At 41.8% G+C, this 23,247-nt stretch overlaps 1 protein-coding gene across 3 annotated transcripts in view; it reads left to right on the forward strand.

Annotated features, from left to right (window-relative positions):
* Window positions 1-5,713: 5,713 nt before the first annotated feature.
* RALGAPB (Ral GTPase activating protein non-catalytic subunit beta) overlaps window positions 5,714-23,247 on the forward strand; it is an 88,970-nt gene continuing 71,436 nt past the window's right edge. For 2 of the 3 annotated variants that reach the window (XM_039227060.1, XM_039227062.1), the window contains exons 1-2: window positions 5,714-5,983; window positions 20,805-21,020. In XM_039227060.1, the coding sequence (XP_039082991.1) occupies window positions 20,835-21,020 (186 nt within the window). In that variant the 5' untranslated portion in view covers window positions 5,714-5,983; window positions 20,805-20,834. Of the gene's footprint in view, window positions 5,984-6,537; window positions 6,639-20,804; window positions 21,021-23,247 lie in introns of those variants that run through there. The other variant, XM_039227061.1, reaches the window with a different exon arrangement.

Consider the following 23,247-nt stretch of genomic DNA (forward strand, 5'->3'; position numbering starts at 1 on the left):
TGCTCTCAGGAGTGGAGCGCATGAGATCAGGGAAAGTGGAGAGGTCTACCCGTGGGAGCCAGGCAGCCCTAGTGTGTACAATGTCTTGAGCAAATTTTTTTTTGCATGGCCCCGGTCTATACAAACAATTGGCTTAAAAACATACTACAAAATTCATGGACCCATGTGGAATATAGCGATTTGTTGATGGTGATTTAGAATAATGGAGAGGGAGGAGGTCCTGGGAGTATAGTTATCTCAGTGCACATAAAGATTCTGGGTAAGACCCAGGCACCATCTCTACAAGTTCAAAGCCAAGAACCATCCCTTCGTGTGTTTTTAATTGTAAAATGTGCTATCTTTCATTTCGTATTTCCCAATGCCAAAAAAGGTATGCTATTTGGAACCTGTTAGTACTGAAGCAATGTAACTTATTTTGTAGTTTTCTGATACACTTATTTAATACTTGATGTATTATTACCCATGATGCTGCATCATCCATGAGTGGTAGTCTGTATATACTGGTCTCCAGGGACTCAGGGATTTTTACTGAGCCTCATTGATGAGAACTCCAAATACAAATCTTACCCAGAATATGCAGGAAAATGTGAATGATAATTTATTTTCTGGTCATGTTAAATTTACCATTTGGAATATTGTTTCATAAACATAGACAAACGCATCTTCCAGTCATGTCTTGAACTCTTTAGGCAATAATCGCTATGTTCCCAAAATGTGATTGCTTTCAATGCCGGCCACACTCTTGCCTTCCACACACCACCACGAGCAGGGAGCGTAGGAAAGGGGATTGTGAGAAGAGCAGTCCCATTCATACAAGATACATCCACTCTTGTTCTGCATGTCTTAAGACGATGAGAGCACCATGTCATCACATCTTTGGAGGCAACAAAGTACATCAATGGGAAGAGTACTTTGGTGTTACAGAGCAACATCTCAGGAGTCCTTGGTGGAGATAGGCAACAACAACTCCTGCCAGAAGGGGTGGGGTGACCACTCTGAGAGCCACCTGAGAAAGGGACTAAAGAGTACACAGAGTAAAGGATCCCTGCTGCCCCCTCTGCCATCGCCCTGGATGCGGGAGGTGCAAGTGGTATCATGGTCTGAACAGAGAAGTGTAACCAGCACTTGGGCCCACGTCATACAATTCAAGCCCAATCATCTGCAGTGGACTGTTGGTAGCTCAGAGTCCTGAACTCATTCTGGTTTCAATGTGACTGAGAGTCACCCAAATCAGCATGGCAACACCATTTTGGCATCCCGATCTCACACAAGCTGGTGAAAGAAATTCTGCACCAGTTAGCAAGAGTGAGTTCTTTGCCAGACTGTCCTCCTGGAGCCAGAGCTGGCCATGAGGCTCCAGAATGATTCCATATATGTAAGTTCTGGAGCTCTTCAAGGCACCTGGTCAATCTCACACATATGTGAAAGGAGGAGGTAGTAAGAAAGAAGGTTGAAGAGCTCTTCAAGAGAGGAAATAAAGAATAAGACAGGGAATGGATCTGGTCTGGGAACGCATTGCCCTGCTTGGATGGCACTTCTGGCTCTGGCCAATCCTAACCACTGGAGTGAGGCTTAGAAAACTTGAAGGTAGAAATTTCTAGCTAATGGGACCCACATGGGACCTTGTCTGGATTGGGGCACCCTACCAAGATGACATTATGCCTTGGAAGGGTGCTTGGAAAAGTTTGAGGAATACTGATCCAAAGTGCAGTACTCCTTGAGTCACAGGGTCTGAGGCAGGGGGCCTCTTTTTTTTAAGTTGATTGATTGATTGATTGTGTGTGTCTGTGTGTGTGTGTGAGAGAGAGAGAGAGAGAGAGACAGAGACAGAGAGAGAGAGACAGGGAGAGACAGAGAGAGACAGAGAGAGAATGAGCAGGGGAGGGGCAGAGAGAGAAGGAGAGAAATATCCCAAGCAGGCTCTGCACTGTCAGTGCAGAGCCCAATGTGGGGCTTGAACCTGTGAACCATGAGACTGTGACCTGAGCTGAAATCAAGACTCAGTCCCTTAACCAACTGAGCCACTCACGTGCCAATTGGACAGGGGAACCTCTTACCTAAGTCTAATGATGATATTTTGGTACCACTGGATATTATTCACTAAGACTTAACAGTAGAGCAAGAAAACTGGTTAGATGCTGAGCCAATGAATTTCCCATCCACTATCCATCCACCATCCCCACATCCACCTATCCATCCAACAAGTTCATTGAACACCAACACTGTGCCAATATTGTTTTAAGTTCAGGGGAAATATAAGTAGATCTTCCCAACCATTATCTACCCCAAACTAATTCTATATATTTTAAAAAGTAAGAAAAAGAAGAAAATTGGCTACAGATGAGAGACCTCTCATACATCTGTTAACAACTCTTCTCAGTTATGACCCCTGAAAGTTTTAATTGCCATGAATGCAAACAACTTACTCCCAAAACTTAGTGGTTTAAAATAATGACAATATTTATTTTGCCCATGAATCTGCTCTTTGGGCTGGGCTCAGTAGGGTTACCTTATCTTTGCTCTGCTTGGTGTCAGGTAGCTTGATGTGAAACCTGGAGACTGGAATTACTGAAGGCTTACTCATTCACATATCTGGCCATTTGATGTTGCCAGCTGAGACATTAGCTCAGGCTGTCAGCTGGAACACTTCCACGTGGTCTTTTCACGTGGCCTGGACTGCTACCAACATGGTAACTGGGTTCCAAGGATGAGCATTGCAAAAGAGGGTAAGCTAAGTGGAAGCTGTATCCTCTTTAATGACCTAACCCCAGAAACCACATAGTATTCTCTCTGTCACATTGCCCAGAATAGTCACAACCAAACTCAAGGGGCGGGGATTGGGATATGGGTCCCATTTTTTACTGAGAAGAGTGTTGGTTACACTGTGGGATTATATATATATACATATATATGTATATGTATATTTATATGCTATATATGCTATACAAATATACACGCTATATATATATATATATATGTATATTTTATATATATAAAAGTTGGCCATGTGGCCGACTTTGGGGGGAAAGTCTGCCAATAAAAGGTTAATATAACTCCATTTTTCCTTTTTTTTGAATGCAGTGCCTTTTAATACACAATAAGTAAGTATGCAATACAAAATTATATTTTGACATAAGTTTCAGAGGAAGACATTCCCCCAATTTATTCACTCTTCTAGTTTGAAATTATGATGTGGAAAAAGTGTGAATTGGAGAAACCATACGTCTTGCTTCTGTATAGCATTTCATGTTTCTTCAGTCTATTGTGTGTGCACACTTTCCTCACATGTTTCAAAGCCTTCTCATGTTTAGGTTTTTTCCCAGCCTCAGGTGTTTGTGTATATGTGTGTGTGGATGCTATAATTTTAAGTTGGTTTAAGTGAAGCCCTCAAAAAATTTTTTTTAAAAAAAGTAAAGAAAAAAGTGTAGAAATATGTTACCTTTAAAGAATGACTCTCTTACATCTTTTCTTCACCAGCCCCTGACTAATATTAAATCTTATCTTCCTGACCAGTACAATAGTCCTTACAGTTTCTGTTTCATGTAAAAGCCATACTCTTAACTTGATATTATTTACTGCTTATGTGATTTTTGTTTGCATTATTCCCTTAACATATTCTCCTATTACAGTATTTAGGTATCTTGGGTTGGAATTGAACATATTTACCCCCATTAAAATGAATGGAAATATATATTCTTTCATTCAACAGCTTTCACTCAGAGTAAAAATTTTCAAGGATGAATTGAAGTCACCAGGTGGGAGATAGACATTATTTTCATCACCTCCCCAAGAGCTTTCAGACAGCTTCTAGTCCTGTGTCTGTCACTTTTCCAATCCCCATCATCTGTTGCTCTTCCAATTTGTCACTCTCATTATCAGACCCTTACCTGTCTGATATATTATGGGTATTCAATATTTATTATATCAGAAATGTGATTGGTTGAAAGTAACATATAACTCAACAAACTGTGGTCTAAGTAAGATTTTCTCCCTCTCATAAAACAGGAAGGAAGTCCTGGGTTTGTGCAGCTGCTTGAATATATCCTAAAGAACCAGGCTTCTTTTATCTTTCTTTTTTTTTTAATATTTTTATTTATTTCTAGGAGAGAGAGAGAGACAGCGTGAGCAGGGGAGGGTCAGAGAGAGAGGGAGACACAGACTCTGAAATAGGCTCCAGGCTCTGAGCTGGCAGTCAGCACAGAGCCCGACGCGNAATAGGCTCCAGGCTCTGAGCTGGCAGTCAGCACAGAGCCCGACGCGGGGCTCGAACCCACGAACCGCGAGATCATGACCTAAGCCAAAGTCGGACGCTTAACCAACTAAGCCACCCAGGCGCCCCTTCTTTTATCTTTCTGATCCACCTTCCTTACCACAGTGCTCCTCATGGTTTCAAGATGACTGCTGCACCTCCAGGTGTTGTGCCTCAATTCCATGAATGAAATAATGGAAAGGTGAAGATCACAAATGTCTTCAAAGGCTTCCTTTTTATTCTGGAAGAGATGATTTCCCTTCAGATTTCTGTCTACATCTTATTGGCCAGAACATTGTTTCATTGCCACTCCTAGCTGCAAGGGAGGTTGGGAACTCTGTGCTTTGCTTTCCAGCCTCTGTGGTTTAGAAAGGCAAGGGATAAGTAGTTGGGATATGAGCCTCTTAAGATATTTGTCATGCTATGTTTAATTGAAATGTATTGCTTTGATACATAGTGGCCTGGATATAGCTCCATTCCTGTCCTGGACCGTTCTTCCTCTTGTTCCTCTTCCCTCTAACAACTTTCCTGGGGTTGGGGTGGAAGGGGGGCAAGGTCTTAAGGAAACCTTTTTTTTTTTTACCTTTTTTTGGAGAATATCAGTTCCCTTGTCCTTCCTCCGTGGTCTCTTCCAACCACGGTAAGGAGTCAGCATTTTCCATGCTTTCTTCGGCTCTTTTCAGACAACCATGCCTTCAGCACTACTCAACATCCTGATCCCGTCCTCTCTGAATATCAAGGACAGTCTCAAGGCCAGGGCCTCCCTCCTCTTCTCTCTCAGCCCAGTGCCCCCTTTTAAACTTCCAAGGCACTTGAGCTGTACCTCTCTAAGGCTATTTATTACTTTCTTCGTTAAAGCTGAAACCAAAATATTGAAAGAGGTACTGTTTACAAAATGTGTGGTGGACTGTACGTGCTCAAAACATATCTCCTGCTATTATTATTACTATTTATGTTTTATCCCCTATATTAGACTCAGCTCTATAACGAGTGGCTCTGAATCTGATGTCCGTCTCACCGTTGTAATCTGCACCTGGCTTGGAATTGAGCATTTCTCATAATGCTAAGCCCAGGTAATAAAGGGGCGGCGTGGAAAGGGCAACATTTCAAAGAAAGGGTGCTGTAATGGTTGCATGTGAGAAACTCCTAGAACCTGGGTGGAAGCCAGAATCTTGGAGAGAAGCCCCTTGCTCCGTCCTCCCCGAAAACACGCAGTCGGGATTGACGCACAGGGACGCGGAAGGACCGACCCCACCGCGGTACAGAGATAAAGTGGACGCAGCCTTCACTTCGCTCCTCCCACTCCACTTGATCCGGAAAGGGGGGAGGGACTATGTCCCGCGCGGCCATCTGGGATAGCTGCGCACGCGCAGCTTCCGGCTCCGTGTCTCGGGAGTTATTTGACGCTGTCGTTTCGGACCGGCAGAAGTCTCTGATCAGGCGCGCCGCGCACGCGCGGTGGCCCGCTCGATTCGGGGAGTTATTTGACGCTGCCGCCCCTGGCAGTCGGAAGTTGCCAGAGCAGAGCCCAGCCGGCCGGCCCGACCGGCCTTCGTCGTCCCCGGGCGCCCTCGGAGAGTCGCTGACGGGTGGACTGACCGACTGCCTGAGGACAGCCGGCCGGGGCAGCGAGAGCGTCGGCACCATGGCGCGGGTGGCGTGAGGCGCAAGGCCGAGTGCGGCCGGCGGCGGCGGCGCCCGCCCCAGCGATGCGGGCCCCGCCCGTCGCCTCAGGTAACCGAGCGGCCCTCCCCGTCGCGGCCGGACCCTCCCCTCTCCTCCCCTCCAGGCGGTCCCGGGACGGAAGAAATCTGGTTCTCGGGCCCGGGTGCGGCCAGGGCCCTGCCTTCGGAAGCACGTCTCTGCCTTTTTCGGGGGACCCGCGGGGTCCGGCGGAGCCTGGCCCTGACCCCGCGGCGAGTCAGTGGCTTCTGTCGGGTCTGTTCAAACCGGGTCTAGTCTTTGGGAGCTGCCCGGGTTCGGGCGATGCGCTCTCCCCTGGCATCCTGGGGGAGGGGGCGGGTCTGGAGCGGAGCTAGACAACTCCGGCGAGGAATCTGGTCCAGCAGAAGGGCTGCTGGAGTTGCTGCCGCCCTGTGGAGGCGATGCTGCCCACTGCCTGGTGACAGTCGCACGAGGAAGAGTTAATAACGAGACTAAACAGCTTACCCTGGGTAAGCGCTCACTATACGCCGGGCATTGTGCCAGGCCATGACGTTCACCACTTCGAACTCCACAATAACCCTGTAAGGTAGGGTTCTTCTCCCCATTTCACTGACGATGCAACTGAGGCTCTGAATGAGGCTTGCGGACTGACTTGCCCAAGGTCACATAGCTGGTCATTTGGACCCAGGCATCCGGACTCCAGATTCAAGTTCTTAACATTTAGGTCAGTGGCTCTGAAACTTTGTTGTACATTAAAGTCACCGGGGGTGGCTTTTAAAGATTCCTGATGCTTAGGCTGCACACCCAGGCCGTTGCATTAGAATTGGGGGCGGGGGAGAAGTGGGGGCACCTAGCGTCCAAATTTTTTAAGGAGCCACATGTGATTGCAGCACGTGGCAAACTTTGGGAACTGCCAGGGTGGGTGATCCTGCGTCTCAGAAGACATTGCAGTATGTCTCCAGGCCGAGTGTGTGAGAACCATCTGGGAGTTTGTTAAAAATGTAGCTTCCACTTGCAGAGACCCATCTTCTCTTTAGGCCTGATGACAGCTCCACTTCGTGAAAGCCAGTTGGGGATGGAAAGTAACTTTCTTGGCAGGGTTTCTGAGTTGTTGTGCCTTTAAAGTGTATATGTCTCCTGCAGCGTCGTTAGTTTGTAGTTTTCCTGGGTGTACAGCACTTGTGGGTCTAGTGTCTCTAACTTCTGGGTCATCTCTGCAGGTGCTCTCCCTCTGCCTGGGCTGTCCTCCATGCCCTGTCCCCTCTCCAGCACTTGTGCTCTGTGACACAAACGTGCACACGTGCTGCTTCCGGATTTTGGCTGCATAATTCCCAGCACACCCTTTAGGATCTTTTGTCTGACTCCCAGCCACCTTGGGTCATTCTCACATGTTGTTTAACATCATCATAAGGGAATTTACGGGTTCTTTTCCTGTGTTGCATTTCTGTCTCTTCTACTAGATTATGAGCAACTTGAGCCGTATTTTTTTTCATCTCTGTTCCTCCCAGTGTTTTGATCCAGACTCACAAAGGTTTTACAGAAATGCATGTTTGAGTCCCATTTATGCATCCCTTTTATAGACTTCATGCTGCAAACAGCTTCTTCCCTATTTCCATTTTTGCAAAAAATGTTTGGTATTTCTTTGCCTATAGAGCTTTGTTCTTTTCGTTTAGAAATACTCTAGTTAGTTGGACATCTAGTAGTTGGACAAACACATTTAGTTCTTTTTTTTTAAACCTTTTTTTTTTTTTTTTAATGTTTTACTTATTTCTAGGAGAGAGAGAGAGACAGCGTGAGCAGGGGAGGGTCAGAGAGAGAGGGAGTCACAGACTGAAACAGGCTCCAGGCTCCGAGCTGGCAGTCAGCACAGAGCCCGACACGGGGCTCGAACCCACGAACCGCGAGATCATGACCTAAGCGAAAGTCAGACGCTTAACCGACTAAGCCACCCAGGCGCCCCCAAACACATTTAGTTCTTAAAAATTTTTTTTTAATGTTTATTTTCGAGAGAGAGAGAGAGTGTGTGTGAGCAGGGGAGGGCAGAGAGAGAGGGAGACAGAATCTGAAGCAGGCTACGGGCTCTGAGCTGTGAGCACAGAGCCTGACGCAGGGCTTGCACTTGTGAGCTATGAGATCATGACCTAAGCTGAAGTCAGACACTTAACCTACTGAGCCAGCCAGGCGCCCCATAGTTCTTTTTTTTTTTTTTAATGTTTGTTTATTTTTGAGGAAGAGAAAGAGAGAGAAAGAGAGAGCCAGCACGAGCGGGGGAGGGGGAGAGAGAGGGAGACACAATCTGAAGCAGGCTCCAGGCTCTGACAGGGCCTGAAGGGGCGTGAATCCACAAACTGAGCTCATGACCTGAGCAGAAGTCAGATGCTTAACCGACTGAGCCACCCAGGTGCCCTAACACATTGAGTTCTTGCACTCAGGTACTATGTGGGATTGTATGTAATCAACATTGGTTGATTTTTTAAAAATACCTGATTTTATCACGATTGGATACAATCAGTTTTGCAGTCGAAACCTTTAACTGCCCTGAAGCCTTTGCATAAGTTCCTGACCTCATGGTCCAAAATAGTGTTTAGTTGTCATTTACTAAATGTTGTTATTGCCCTGTTGGGACTTGGTAACTGCTAGTAGATGGAATTGGCTATTGGTAATAGTTCATACTGTTCACCAGGAGAGATGACATAAGTAGTACTTAATGAAGATTAAAACCTGATGTTAGAGGATTTGACAAACTTAGTATATTTTCATTGCAGAATGCCTGAGCTTCTATTGCCCAACATATTTACAGATTTTAAAGAAAAGCAGGGTAGCAATTTGGATTGTATTTGTTCTTGGCTGGTCCTTAAACCGTGTGTGTAAACTTTATAAAAGGGAGTGAGTATGTGTGTGAAGGTCATTATGAAGGGGTTTTTGGACAGTTTAATAGCAGTTAAATGTGAAATATGTGGACTGAATAAAAACGTACACATTTTATGTAATGATATTCTTTATAGGATAAGGATTGTTGTGGAAAGATTCTCTTGGTTCAGCTTTGTACTGTTCTGTCAATTTTTAGGCTGAGGCCAGTATAGAAACTGATAGGACAATTCTTGTTAAATTCAGATACTAAAGCAACTTGCCCTTGTTTGTCTCTGATCAGATATGGACAGAATATCCAGTTCTGGCCTTAGCACAAGGAAGGAACTCAATCTGTCAGCCTAAGGTTTAACTCTGTAGCTGATATCCAAAGTAAAGGTGAAAAATTCCACGTGCTTAAAAGACCAAAAGCAACTTGAATCAAGATAGCCTGAGACTTAGAAATGGATTCTGTTCAGTTTGAAATACTCACCAGTGTTAGCAGGTGTGTTCTCTAACATATGAAAGACGTTTTGGATAGAATACATGATTTTCTTTGATACAAGATGATTAAAGTTTTACAGGTAAGGTACTTAGAGTTTAATTTTAAGTTTTTGTAGGTGAAGAAGGTAGGTAATTTTCCCAGGATTTCATGGTTGGGTTCTAGCACATCAAGGGCCAGAATGTAGGCTCCTTCCTCTGGATGCAGTGTTTCCCTCCATTCTCATCCTCCATGGTGAGAGGATGGCTTGTTTGTTATTGTTGTGTATGTGTTTGTGTGTGTACGTGTGTGTTGGGGATGGGAGAGGTGACAGAGTAGTCTGTTAGGTTTGAGATGCTCTTTTCGATATATCAGTGCTTGGCGTGTGACATGTACTTTGTTTGCTGTATGTACTGAGGATACCAAGATAAATAAGATACAGCTCCTGTCCTCAAAGGGTCTAGTCTAGTTAGAGTTGTAATAAAAAGAATAGTATCTAACGCAGCTCTATCAAGTAGAATTTTCTGCAAAGTTGGAACTGTTTTTTTTTTTTTTTTTTTTTTTTTACTATTTGTTTATCTTGAGAGAGAGAGTGAGCAGTGAAGGCACAGAGAGAGGAGACAGAGAATCCCAAGCAGGCTCCACACTGTCAGCACGGAGCCCAATGCGAGGCTCAAACTCATGAACCATGAGATAATGACCCATGCCGAAATCAAGAGTTGGATGCTTAACGATGGCGTCACCAGGCGCCCTGATAGAACTGTTCTATATCTGCCCTGTCCAGTATGGTAGCCACTAGCCACATGGGACTTTTGAGCACTTGAAATGTGGCTAGTGCAGATAAGGAAGTGATTTCTAATTTAATTTAAATGTAAGCGGTTACGTGTGAATATGGTTACCGTATTGGGCAGAGCAGATCTGAGGCATGAAAGATGAGACCTGTGGTGGTCTGGACTGACGGGGCAGGCAGGTGATACATAGTATTTGTACTTCTTTTGTTTTGTTTTGTTTTGTTTTCTTTTCCCCCAGACTAGCAAAAACTACTTGTTTACACTTTTAGGGAGGAATACAGGCATAACCTGTCTCTCTTTCTTGTAATTCAGGTGTTTGGTAGGATACCCAGTAGAATCTGGCATATAGGTGAATACATTCCTTTGTGACCAAACTTGATTGATATTTGCCTTTTAGGGTCAATGGGACTACAACAGAAATGTGAACTATAATCCTTCTGTCTTTATTCATCATAAAGTTGTATGGATGACCTTGAGAGTACTGTGTGCCTTAAAATCTAGCATGGTTCGTTTATTTACTCAGTGTTTTGGCACCCTGTACCCTGTTTTTCCTAAGAGAAACAAAGCATGCCTGATAATGTGTACCTTGCCTTTGTACATCTCAAAGTATGTTGACTTCTATCGCTTTCTTTGATTCTTCCCGAGTTACTTTAGGCAGGTACTGCAGGTGTTTTCCCTGCTTTGCAGACGAGGAAACTATGACAGAGAAATGCCAGGTGGCTTGTCCAAGGTCATTATGGTGAGGTGTGGAGTCAGACAAAACAAAAGGGACAAGCATTGGACTTGAGAGCAAGAGGAGTTTCTTATCTCAGCTCTACTGTCACTTGATGTGACTCTGAGCAAGCTCTAGCCTTGTTTGTTTCCTTACCTAGTATCCAGTACATCTGTCTTACTTAACTTTCTATGCTTGTTATTGGAATAAAATGAAATAACATGTGAAAACTTTTAAAATGATCAGTTTTACAAAGGTACACTGTTATCAAGCAAGATCTCTCATTGTTTTTTTCCTTGTATGATGCTGGCCTCCTAACCCATCACATCAGTTATTCATGTTGAATACTACAGTATGCTGGTATTGTCCTAGATTACTTCTGTCTTTAAAAAAAATTTTTTTTTAATGTTATATTTATTTCTGAGAGAGAGAGAGACAGTGTGAGCAGGGGAGGGTCAGAGAGAGACAGAGACACAGAATCTGAAGCAGGCTCCAGGCTCTGAGCTGTCAGCACAGAGCCTGACATGGGGTTGAACCCATGAACTGTGAGATCATGTCCTGAGCCGAAGTCGGACACTTAACCGACTGAGCCACCCAGGCGCCCCATCTTCTGTCTTCCTCAGTATGAAACCTCTTGGGCAGCCATTGGGTCCTGTGTGTATCTGCATACCGTATACCTAGGACAATACCTGACATGTAGCACGTTTCATAAATGTTTCTTTCATGAAATAACTGATGCCTGGATTTACTTTATGAAGTTTTTAAAAATTGATCTCTGTAATTAGACTTGAAGCTTCTTGGGAACAGGGATCTTATTATTATTCCCTCTGCATGGTGTATAGAAGGTGTGTAATAAATATTGATAGAATCAGTTGATATAGTTAATGTCTGGCTGTGGTCTTAAGTGTGTCTGCTGCTACTAATGTATTGGTCACTTTGGTAATTTATCAATTAGATGAAACTTTCATGTTACTTTGTGGTAGTACCTACAAATCATACGCTGTTACTAGAACACAGTCACCTGACAATAGAAACCTCCAGAGAGATTACCTAGAAAATGGACAAATGTAGAGTTGGAAGAAATTAAGTGATCTGCAGGAGAGCACTGTCATCTTCTCTTTCCTCCTGTCATATTTACTTCTGGAGTATTGAGGTAGAGACTTCTCTGCTAGGAGCTCACTTTAATAGCTCACCAAACCTGTCTGGGGAGGAGACACAAGATCCTTAACATAGCAGTCAGAGCCCTTAATCATCTAACTTCAGTTATGTCTTCATTTCTCACTGCAGTGCCTGGTCCTCCCTGCCTCATCCTGATCCTTCCTCCCTCCCCCTACTCAGTATATTAGCCACCTGGAGTTTACTTGTCTGTTGTTCCTTCAGCTTGTGTTGGACACTTACACTAAATTTTTTTAATAGGAACTCGGCTCCTGTGGTATCATTTCTGTGATAAAGTTAACAGTATCTCATTCTCCACCCCCAGTTTTCACTAAAATAATAAGCAAATAATAATACAATAAATAAATAAATAGTAAACAAATCTCCAATCCTAGCATTCATATTCTTTCAAAATTCGTCACTGTTTATCTTTGAAATCTTATCCCTTCTACATGTAGCTTTTTTTTTTTCTCCTGCCACTCTGGGTTTTTAGTTTCTGGTGCTGTTTCATGCTATTTGAAGCAAGCTCCTTTCCTTTTACGTATTTTTCTTTTCTATCTGCCTCTGTTTGCTCTCACTCTTACTCAGTTAATTTTCGTATCTGTTAAAATTGTAACCTTCCTTCAATATCCAGTTCATTCTTTTTTTTTTTTTACAAATAGTTTATTGTCAAATTAGTTTCCACATAACACTCAGTGCTCATCCCCACAAGTGTCCTCCTCCATGCCCACCCCCTCCTCCCCACATCCATCAGTCCTCAGTTTTTGTCAGCATTCAAGAGTCTCTCATGGTTTGCCTCTTTCCCTTTCCCCCACCATTTCCGCCCTTCTTCTCCCCCTTGTTCCTCCATCAAGTTCCTCCTAATCCTCCTGTACGTGCAAACATATGATATTTGTCCTTCTCTCCCTGACTTATTTCGCTCAGCATAACACCCTCAAGGTCCATCCATGTTGCTACACATGGCCAGATTTCGTTGTTTCTCATTGCCATGTAGTATTCCATGGTATAGATAAACCACATCTTCTTGATCCATTCATCTGTTGATGGACACTTAGGCTCTTTCCATGTTTTAGCTATTGTGGAGAGTGCTCTATGAACATTGGGGTACATGTGCTCCTATGCCTCAGCATTTCTGTATCCCTTGGGTAAATTCCTAGCAGTGCTATTGCTGGGTCATAGGGGAGTTCTATTGTTAGTTTCCTGAGGAACCTCCACACTGTTTTCCAGAGGGGCTGTACCAGTTTACATTCCCACCAACAGTGTAGGAGGGTGCCCGTTTCTCCACATCCTCGCCAGCATCTAGAGTTCTCTGATTTGCTCATTTTAGCCACTCTGACTGGTGTGAGGTGGTATCTCAGTGTGGTTTTGATTTGTATTTCCCTGATGAGGAGGGATGCTGAGCATCTTTTCATGTGTCTGTTGGCCATCTGGAATATCCAGTTCATTCTTCCCTGATCTTACCCTGTTGTTTTCCAGCTCAGCCCTTCTTTGAATCAAAAGTAACCTTTTGTCCTCTGAACTTCTACAATATCTTGCCTACAGCTTACCATAATAGGTTTAGTTAACATACATCATCTCCTATAGATACAATAAAAAGAAAAAAAATTCTCCTTGTGTTGAGAAAACTCTTAGGATCTACTCTCTTAACAACTTTCCTGCATGTCATACAGCAGTGTTAACTATAGTCATGATGTTGTACGTTACATCCCTAGTGCTTGTTTATCTTATACCTGGAAGTTTGTACCTTTTGACTACCTTCCTCCAGTCCCCCCTCCCCCAAATCCCCCACTGGTAACCACAAATCTGATCTCTTCCTATGATTTTCATGGTTTGTTTGTTTTGTCTTTTAAGATTCCACATATAAGTGAGATCATAAAGTATTCATCTTTCTCTGACTTATTTCACCTAGCATAATGCCTTCAGGGTCCATCCATATTGTTGCAAATGGTAGAATTTTCTTGTTTCTTTACGGCTGAATAATATTCCATCTCACACACACACACCCCAGCTTTCTTATCCATTCATCCGTCAGTGGATGCTTAGGTTGTTTCCCTGTGTATTAACACTGCTGTGAATATGGCAGTGCAGATATCTTTCTCAGTTAGTATTTTTATTTCCTTTGGGTATATTCCCAGAAGTGAAATTGCTGGATCATATGGTAGTTCTTTTTTAATTTTTTGAGGACCTTTATACTGTTTTCTTTGGTGGCTCTACCAGTTTATTATAGTCCTACCAACAGCGCACAATGGTCCCCTTTTTTTCACATCCATGCCAGCATTTATTATGTCTTTTTGATGATAGCCATTTCAATGGGCATGAGGTGGTATTTCATTTTGGTTTCAGTTTGCATTTCCCTAATACTAATGATTTTGGATATCTTTTCATACCTGTTTTCCATTCATAGATCTTCTTTGGAAAAATGTCTATTCAGATCCTTTCCCCATTTTTCTTTTTTTCTTTTCAAAGTTTATTTATTTATTTTGAGAGTGAGAGTGAGTAGGGGAGGGGCAGAGAGAGAGGGAAAGAGAGAGAATCCCAAGCAGGCTTCACACTGTCAGCGTGAAGCCCAATGCAGGGCTCAAACTCACAAACCGGGAGACCGTGACCCGAGTTGAAGCCAAGAGTTGGATGCTTAACTGACTGAAGCACCCAGGTGCCCCCTGCCCATTTTTAATTGGATTATTTGGGGGTTTTTTGCTGTTGGGTTGTATGAGTTCTTTATAAGTTTTGGATGTTAACCCCCTATCATAGACATAATTTGCAAAAATTTTTTCCCATTTAGTAGGTTGTCTTTTTGCTTTGTTGATGTTTCTTTTGTGTGCAGAAGCTTCTCAGTTTGATTTGGTCCCACTTGCTTTTCATTTTGTTGCTTGTGTGTTACGTATGATGAACTAAAAAATCCATTACCAAGGCCCACGTCAAGGAGCCTTTTTCCTATGTTTTCTTCTAGGAGTTTCATTTCTTTAAAAAAGTTTTTTAAATGTTTTATTCATTTTTGAGAGAGAGAGAGATAGAGCATGAGCGGGGAAGGGGCAGAGAAAGAGAGAGAGACAGAATCTGAAGCAGGCTCGAGGCTCTGAGCTGTCAGCAGAGAGCATGATGCGCGGTTTGAACCCACGAACTGTGAGATCATGACCTGAGCCGAAGTCGGACGCTCAACCAATTAACTGAGCTACCCAGGTGCCCCTAAGAGTTTCGTTTCTTACAATTAAGCCTTTAATCCATTCTGAGTTAATTTTTGTGAATGGTGTAAGATAGGGGTTGTTTCATTTTTTTTCGTGTGATTATCCAATTTTCTCAGCACCATTTATTAAGGAGACTATCTTTTCTTGTTATTTGACATTTTGAAATAAGGGCTACATAATGTGTATGTAGTTGTGATTGTGCTGCTGATAGCAGCAGATACCACAAGTGGCATAGCCTTTGGTGATGTGATTTTTCTGAAATGGTTAACAATTCTTTCTTCTCTTTTGTTAACAGTTCTTGGTACGGTAAGGTTCTAAACACAATATGGTTCCATTTTTTCTCAGTTTACATGATTAATTGCGTTACTGGAAAATTCAGTGTATATTAAAATAGCACAAAATATTTTGCATTTTTATATACACTTTTAGGCTTAGATAGTTAAGGACAGCATGATTTTCTGGTAGGCGTTTGACAGTTGTGTGAAAAGTAGCATAATTGTTCATTGTGCAGAACTGTCTCCTGCATTGCAGAATGTCTGGGTTTCCTGACTGTGCCCATAAATACCAATAGCACACCCCAATCATTTTGTTAACCAGAAGTGGACTTAATATTTCCAAAATGCCCTCTAGGGGGCAGTTCTTTTGTATTGAAAACCATTGACCTAAATTCTTGAGTGTGTCTTGTTGGCCTTACGTCCTAATCAAAATTGAGTTTTATCACTTGTTTTGCTAGTTTAATAGCTACAATACAGGATCTTTGTTGCTTTACTTTGTTTTTTTTTAATTCCATGTTTATTTCCAATATATATTTTCTCTTCATTGTTTTATTTAATTTGCCTGTAATTATAGTGTACATCTTTGTCTTAAAATTTTTTGTTTGTATATTTTGTTAGAATTTAGCATGTTTTTTCTATTCAGTACATTTTAGTAGTTAAGTTTAACTTTTCCATTGTATCCTTTCTGTTTTACATGTTTCTTGAAAGCACTTATTTAATTTTCTTACATTTAATCATTTAAATATAAATACATTTAAAGAATTAAAATTTCTTACGTTAAATTTATTTTTAAGAACTTAAGAACTATTAAGCCTTAAAGCTTAATAGCCTTGGTCTTTTGTAGTGTTTTTTTGAGGAATGATACTCCTGTCTTTTTTCAGAATTGGGAAGGATAGCAGCTATTTCTTTAAAATGCATATTTCCAGGCCCCAACCCAGATCTATACAGAATTTCGGTTTCTAGTGATAGGGTCTGGACATATGCAGAATCTGCACCCTCCCCCGCCCCCAACCCCATGATTCCTGTGTGTGCAGTGGTGTATGAAAGCTAGCTTGCTTTTTCTTTCTTTCTTTCTTTTTTCTTTTTTGTCTTAAGATATGTTTTTCCTCCAATAGGGTGTTGTCTGGAATGTATGCTAAATATTAATTAAATATTCTGTAAATATTTGGAAACCATCCAACTACTTTTTTTTAAAAAAACCTAATAATTAGAATAAAGGAAATGGACATTTTCTAATTTTATTTTTTATATGGCATGCAAAATTTTGGACATACTTTAGTGGAATAAAAGGAACTTTCTAATATCTTCCTGTTTCCCACTGGTAACCTTAACATTCTGAAACATTCCTGTTGTGTCTACTGCATGCCAGGAACTATTTAAAGATTTAAGAAGTGAGGTTTCCACTCAAGGTTGACACTCTCATGGTGAAGAGATCTTTACATGGGTAACAGATAAATTAATGTGAAGCTTGGTATTAACAGCTGTAATAGACACATGGAGGAGGGGTGATTTGGGGAGTAAAGTAAAGGCTTACCAAAGGGAGGACATTTATGCTGTTTCTCGAAGGAATAGTAGTACTTCATAAGGTGGATCGAGGTGGGGCCTGGCCGTGCATAGTGGGGGTAGTGCAGACAGTAACATAGGGTATGAAGAAACTTTGTTGGGCTGAGTGATCATCATTTGTGGCCTTAGTTGAGGGGAGGGGTACATGTTGGAAAGTGTTCACAGAAGATGAGGCTGGGGAGGTGGAGTAAGCAATTTCAATTAGAATCCTAACAAGGTTTCGTTTATTTTTTTTTGGATTGTATAAAATCACCTTAAATTTTATATAGAAGAATACATATTTAATAATTTGGTCTGAGAATACCCAATAAAGCTTTGAAAACAAATAGTGGTGGGGCACCTGGGTAGCTCAGTCGGTTGAGTGTCCGACTGCAGCTCAGGTCATGATCTCACAGTTCGAGCGCCGCGTTGGGCTCTATGCTGACAGCTCAGAGCCTGGAGCCTGTCTTCGGATTCCGTGTCTCCCTCTTTCCCTGACCCTCCCCTGCTCACACTGCCTCTCTCTCTCAAAAATAAATAAAATATTTAAAAAATTAAAACAAATGAAAAGAATAGTTGAGGTGGAGGGGGCTTCCTTTTTAGATATTAAAATATTCTATAAAGCCATCACATTTAAATCATTGTGACATTGGCATAGGAATGGACACATAGACAAACATTCTTAAATAGATCCTATATAAGTGAAGATTTAGTATAGAACAAGTTAGTATTTCGGTTCAGTAGAAAAGAGTGTATTTTTAATAGTTGATGATAGCACAACTGACTGTACATTTATAAGATAATAAATGGCACCTTTCCTATACCACTTATATAAGTAAGATCCAGATGAATATAAAACTTAAGTGTGAAGAACTAAGCAATTGTCTTGTGGGAAATCCAGGAGACTACATATACACTTCAGGGTATGCTTTCAGACTTTTGCACCTAGACCCATAATAAATGTATTTTACACTGTGACCCAAAAAATAGTATTTATAGATGGTGAAACAGGTTTCATAGAACTTTGCTTATCTTTACTATGTGCAATACCTTTGTTGTAGATCTTATTCCATGTAATTAAAAACAAAAGTATTACCGATTACATTTATTTCATGACCCACAGTTTGAAAAACACTGATATTGGAGATGGGTGGGAGAAACCACCTAAGCCAGATTTAAAACTAGAAGCTATAGGGGTGGCTGGGTGGCTCAGTCAGTTGAGCACACAACTCTTGATTTCGGCTTAGGTCACAATCACAGTGTTGTGGGATTGAGCCCCACGTCAGGTTCTGTGCTGAGCATGGAGACTGCTAAAGATTCTCTCTCTCTCTCTCTCTCTCTCTCTCTCTCTCTCTCTCTCTCCCCCCCTCCCCCTCTGCACCCCTCTCCCTTGTTCACTCTTTCTCTAAAATTAAAAAAAAAAAAACCCTAGAAGCTATAAAATGTAAATATGTGACTAGAACAATGAAGTCTTACTTCATACCTATCATATTGGAAAAGAAAGAAAAAGAAAGTACTTCTTGGCAGGAGGTGGGGAGTGAGAACAGGGAAAGGCTCTTATCCATTCCTAATGTAGTTAGATGTTACAGCTTCTTTGGGGAAGCAATCTGGCAAGACCTATTAACATTAAAAACAAGTGCCCTTTGATCTAAAAGTTCATTCTTGGGAACTTGTTCCATAGAAATTAAAAGGACACTGTTTATATGAACATACATGTTTATTTCATCATTTCCTGGTGACAAAAAAAAATGGGAAATGAAGTAAATACACATTATTAGGAGAGTGGTTGAATAAGTTATGCCACACCTATGTCATGGAATGTTACACAGTCACTAAAAAGAGTTTATTATTAGTTGGAAAGATAATCATGAGGCATTGTTGAATGGAATAAAAAGAGATATAGAGAAGTATAGTCCCTATCTATGCAAGTATATAAATTTTTTTGATATGATTGAGTTAGGGTAGAGCAAATACAAGAGGAAATGTTAGGTTGTTAATGTGGATTGTCTATCCAGGGAAGTGAATCATTTGGACAGGAAATGAAGCCAAATAAAATGAAAAAGGTAAAAACAAACAAACTACACTAAAACAAAGCAAAACCTCTGTAGTCTAATATTCTTGTGTGTTTATGTAAGAGACTGTGTATAGTGTGTGTATATGTAATTGCATATATGTATGTGTTTACATACATGTTGATTTAAAAAGGTCAGAAAAATGTGTGGCGTGGGAAAATAAGTGATGGAGGTGTCTCCCTGTCAGAGCTTTCCCTTTTCTCCCTTCCAGTTTTGAGAGTGCTTATTTTAGGGGAGGGAGGAAGAACACCACAGTATCCTTGGGAGAATCCCTTATAAACCCGAGGAAACTGAGGCAGTCTTAATAGTTGAATCCAGCCTTCCTTCAAATTATAGGTACCTTGTTAGATGCTGGTCTGTCTCTTGCCTTTCAGGGCCTCTTGGTCAGAGGAAGAATCAGATCTCATAGGGTCACTGAAAAGCACCTGGGTCCAGAGTCCATCAGATTCCAAAAGAAGCTGAGAAGTCTGGGGTTGGGAGGTTATACAGGAGGGGAAGGGGGAGTGGTAGGTTCCTCTGTACGGAAAGGAGAAGGAAAGGTAGTTTGGGACCTTCATGCTAAGGAGTTTGCCTATAATTCTCAAATGCCATATCCTTTTGAAAAGTACTGATACTTGCTGAGCTGGAATGAGATTTCTTAAGATAAAATTTAACAGTGCTAGTCTTTCCCAGTGTGAAGACAAATGAGCTTAAGGGATAGAACTTTTTAAAGATTAAGTGTAACCATGTATTTTGCTTAAACTCTGCAGGCTGGGCATACAGATTTCAGAACAAGTAGAAAATGGAAGTTAACAGAAATGAATTAGAGATTAGGAGAAGGCTAACTAACCATCCTTGATTCTGAGTATGGTGTTTATGATGGAAACATTTACATTGCATTCATGTAGGTGTGTTTTCTATGACTAAAGTTTTTCATTTCTGTGGTAGACATAGATCATTTCAAGGGGGAATATACAGCCTAGGGAGAAGCAGTACATGCCATGGAGAATGTATAGGATAGGGAGAAAGCGGTACATGCCATGGTCAAGAGCATGGTCCCTGGAACCCAGCAGATGTGGAAACAAACCTAGCTCCACTGTGGTATAGCTCTGAAGCCTCAGGTAAGAAGTAAATGTCTCTCTATGTCTCAGCTTTTCTGTCTGTGAAATAGAGATAACATTCCTTAATATTCAGTGAGTTGTTTTGATGGTTACGTGAGTAGCGTGTGATAAGCGCTCATTATGTGGAGCTCTTAATATGTTTTCTGAAGAACACTGACTTCCAGGTTACCAGAAATTTGTATGTCACCACTACAGGGAATGAAATATTCTTGACAAACTTTATGTGTGATTTGAAGACATTGGTGGGAAATTGCAGGGGTATGTTTCTAGCATGATAGAAAATTGTTGGAAATTGGAAATTGGAAATTGACTGAAAAATCTGGATCTAGGAGTAAACTCTTTGTCTTCTTTTCCTACTTAGGGTGCTTCATTCTTCTATCTTTTTCTGTCCTGGAACATAGAATGAGGAGGGCTCCCTCATGTTAGGAGTGTACCAAATCAGATCATTTTATCCTCTGCACGGTGGCGTCTGTCCCAGTTCTGCTCCCGGGCTTCTGAGGCTCTTTTGGGGAGGTGCTTAGACAGCTGCTTCCCATGGTCCACCTTCCTACCTGACCTCGCTGAGAGGCTATTTTAGGACATTCTCAAAACATTTAGATGCGTATTTTCTCTGTCTTTTTGGCATTATGTTTGGAGCTGCTTCATCTTACCATGTAGGATAAATCTATGTTTTACTTATTTTTATTAATTTGCAACCATGTTTAACAGTAATTCTGTTTTGTCTTTTCAGGTGCCATTTGGATAGTCCTTTAGCGGCACGATGTACTCTGAGTGGAGGTCACTGCATTTGGTGATTCAGAATGATCAGGGCCACACCAGTGTGCTGCACAGCTATCCAGAGAGCGTTGGACGAGAGGTGGCAAATGCAGTGGTCCATCCTCTCGGGCAGGCCTTAGGTACCCCTTCAGTGGCTGGTAGTGAGAGTTTGTTAAAAACTGACAAAGAAGTAAGTGTTTTCTTCATTTCATTTTACTGTGTGAAAACATAATCTTGTTACTGAAGAATTTATTTAACATCTTTTTAGTGGATTTCTGTCTAATGTAGTACATCTTTCTTAACTTTTGACCTTTGTTTGGGCTGAAGGTTGGGGTGACTGAGAGTTTGTGGGGGTCATAAGGAGTATGTTGTATCATTGTGCTGCTGGCTCCTTACTAGCCACACCCAATTCTCCACTTGAGCTGTGGGCCCGAGACAGAGACTTGAGTATCAGGCCCCTTCCCCTAAGCTCTGGGGACAGTCTCCAGATTTCTGTTCAGAGGTGTGTTTGGAAGGTCTTCATTATTGCCCCCAGATGGCCTCTAACTGAAGGCCTGTCTTCTGTCAAGTTTTCAGGCTACACATACATGCTGAACCTGAGGTCCTCCTGTATCTCCATGTCTGCCTGCCCTTACCTGACTCTCAGGTTTAAGAGTGCTACAGAGCAGCTAAGCCTGTATGGTTGTGAGCCCAGGCATTTGGAATTAGGGTTGTGTTTGCTGTCCCTAAAGGTAAGCGTTCTGGAAGTAGCTTGGCCTGGAGCTGGTCCTCTGTTCTTGGATTCAGGAGATTGGGTTGAAGTGAAGTTTTGACGGAGAGGTCAGGAAGGGACCCTGAAAATGGAGGGGTACAAGAACTTGCTAGTATGAGGTCTGGCTAAGATATGGGATTAGAACTTTGTGCTTGAGGAAGTTCATACAACCTTTAGGCTTTGGGTTAACTTCTTTCTCAGACCCCTTCTTCTCCCTCTTATTTTTTGCTTTCTTTCTAATGAAGGAGAAAAACTATAAAACTAGTCTAGATATAAGACTAAAGATTTATAACTCTGAAGGCATTTTATTTACCCTCTATAGGCTGTGGGTTGCTGGAGGGTGAAGCTCTTCAGTTTGAGGAGTGTTTTTCTCTCTTCAAAGGACCTTGGCAGAGACTAACCCCTGAGGACTGGCACTTGCCCTGGTGTACTCTCCTCTTGGTGGGTCTGGAATCTTCTCCTGGGAAGAGATGGCACATGAGTGGATAGAGGTGTCTGGTGCCTCCCTTGTTTGTTCTCTTTTCCTGCCTTCTAAAAGACATGACAGAACAGTCCTTGAATCCAGTGTCCTCTAGAATTTTACAATTAAACTATTATGAGTGTGACACCTAAGATGTTTTCTTCTTTATCTTTCATCTGACAATTGGGGACTTGCAGACCCTTTTAAATTCCCTTCCCATGCGTGCTTCCATTCCTCCCACCCTCCTGTGTTTGTCGCAGCTTCAGTGTGCTGTCGCAGTCTTTACTGCTTATTGCTCTTGTAGATTATATTGTATAAAGTATATTCTAGTGCTGTGTATATATTTAACCTTCGACTTTGTCATTGTTTTTGAGCTTAGAATTTTCAGTACCTGTGTTTAATCTTGTTAGATTCAACTTGAAGTCTTTGGGAATTCTGAATTTCTATCTAACAAGTTAGCTATCTATTTTAGCTTTGTGAATTTTTTAGCTTACAGATGGTCATCATATAATCTGTTTTTCTCTCTTTTCCTAAGTTAAAATCTCAGTAGGGCCTTTGGTGTGCTGCTGGGCACCTTCTTCCTAAATGATCTTGATACATTAACCCACTGTTATTCCCTCATCTTGTATTTCACTCGCTTATATAATCCAGCCATTCTGCTTTCCATATGGGTCATGTGTCTCCATCTTGTCCACAAGGACCTGCCTCTGACCACATTTCTTGCTAAAGCCTAGATCTCCCTGAGCCAGAGAAGGGTGTTAATGGTATGGTGAGAGCTTTAGATGTGTAACTGGAAGACTAGGGCTCAAGTTTTCAGTTCTACCATTTCCAAACCGGTGACTTGGGCCAAACTGCTTAATCTTGCTAAGTATTAGTTTTCTTATCTATAAAGTGAGAATAATTTATCTTCTCACACAGGGTTATTTTGATGGTTAGATGCTGTTTATGAAAGTGCTTTGTAAACTGCCAAGATTCTACCATTGCCTGCTGCCTTCATAGTAACCTTGTTAATAAAGGAATGATGCTCGTCTGGCATGGCTTGTTCTGATAGAGTAGGTTGGTTCCCAGTGATCATGTTTCCTTTTTATAAGTGCTCACTGATCATCTGTTTAGTAATTTGTCCCGGAGTTTAGTGTGGGATTCCCTGAAACTTTCTAGTCTCTACAGTATCTGGAATATCATTTTACCTTCTTTTGCAAATTGTGC

Source organism: Hyaena hyaena, unplaced genomic scaffold (genome assembly GCF_003009895.1).
Source record: "Hyaena hyaena isolate Hyena2069 unplaced genomic scaffold, ASM300989v1 scaffold_25, whole genome shotgun sequence".
Lineage (NCBI taxonomy): Eukaryota > Metazoa > Chordata > Mammalia > Carnivora > Hyaenidae > Hyaena > Hyaena hyaena.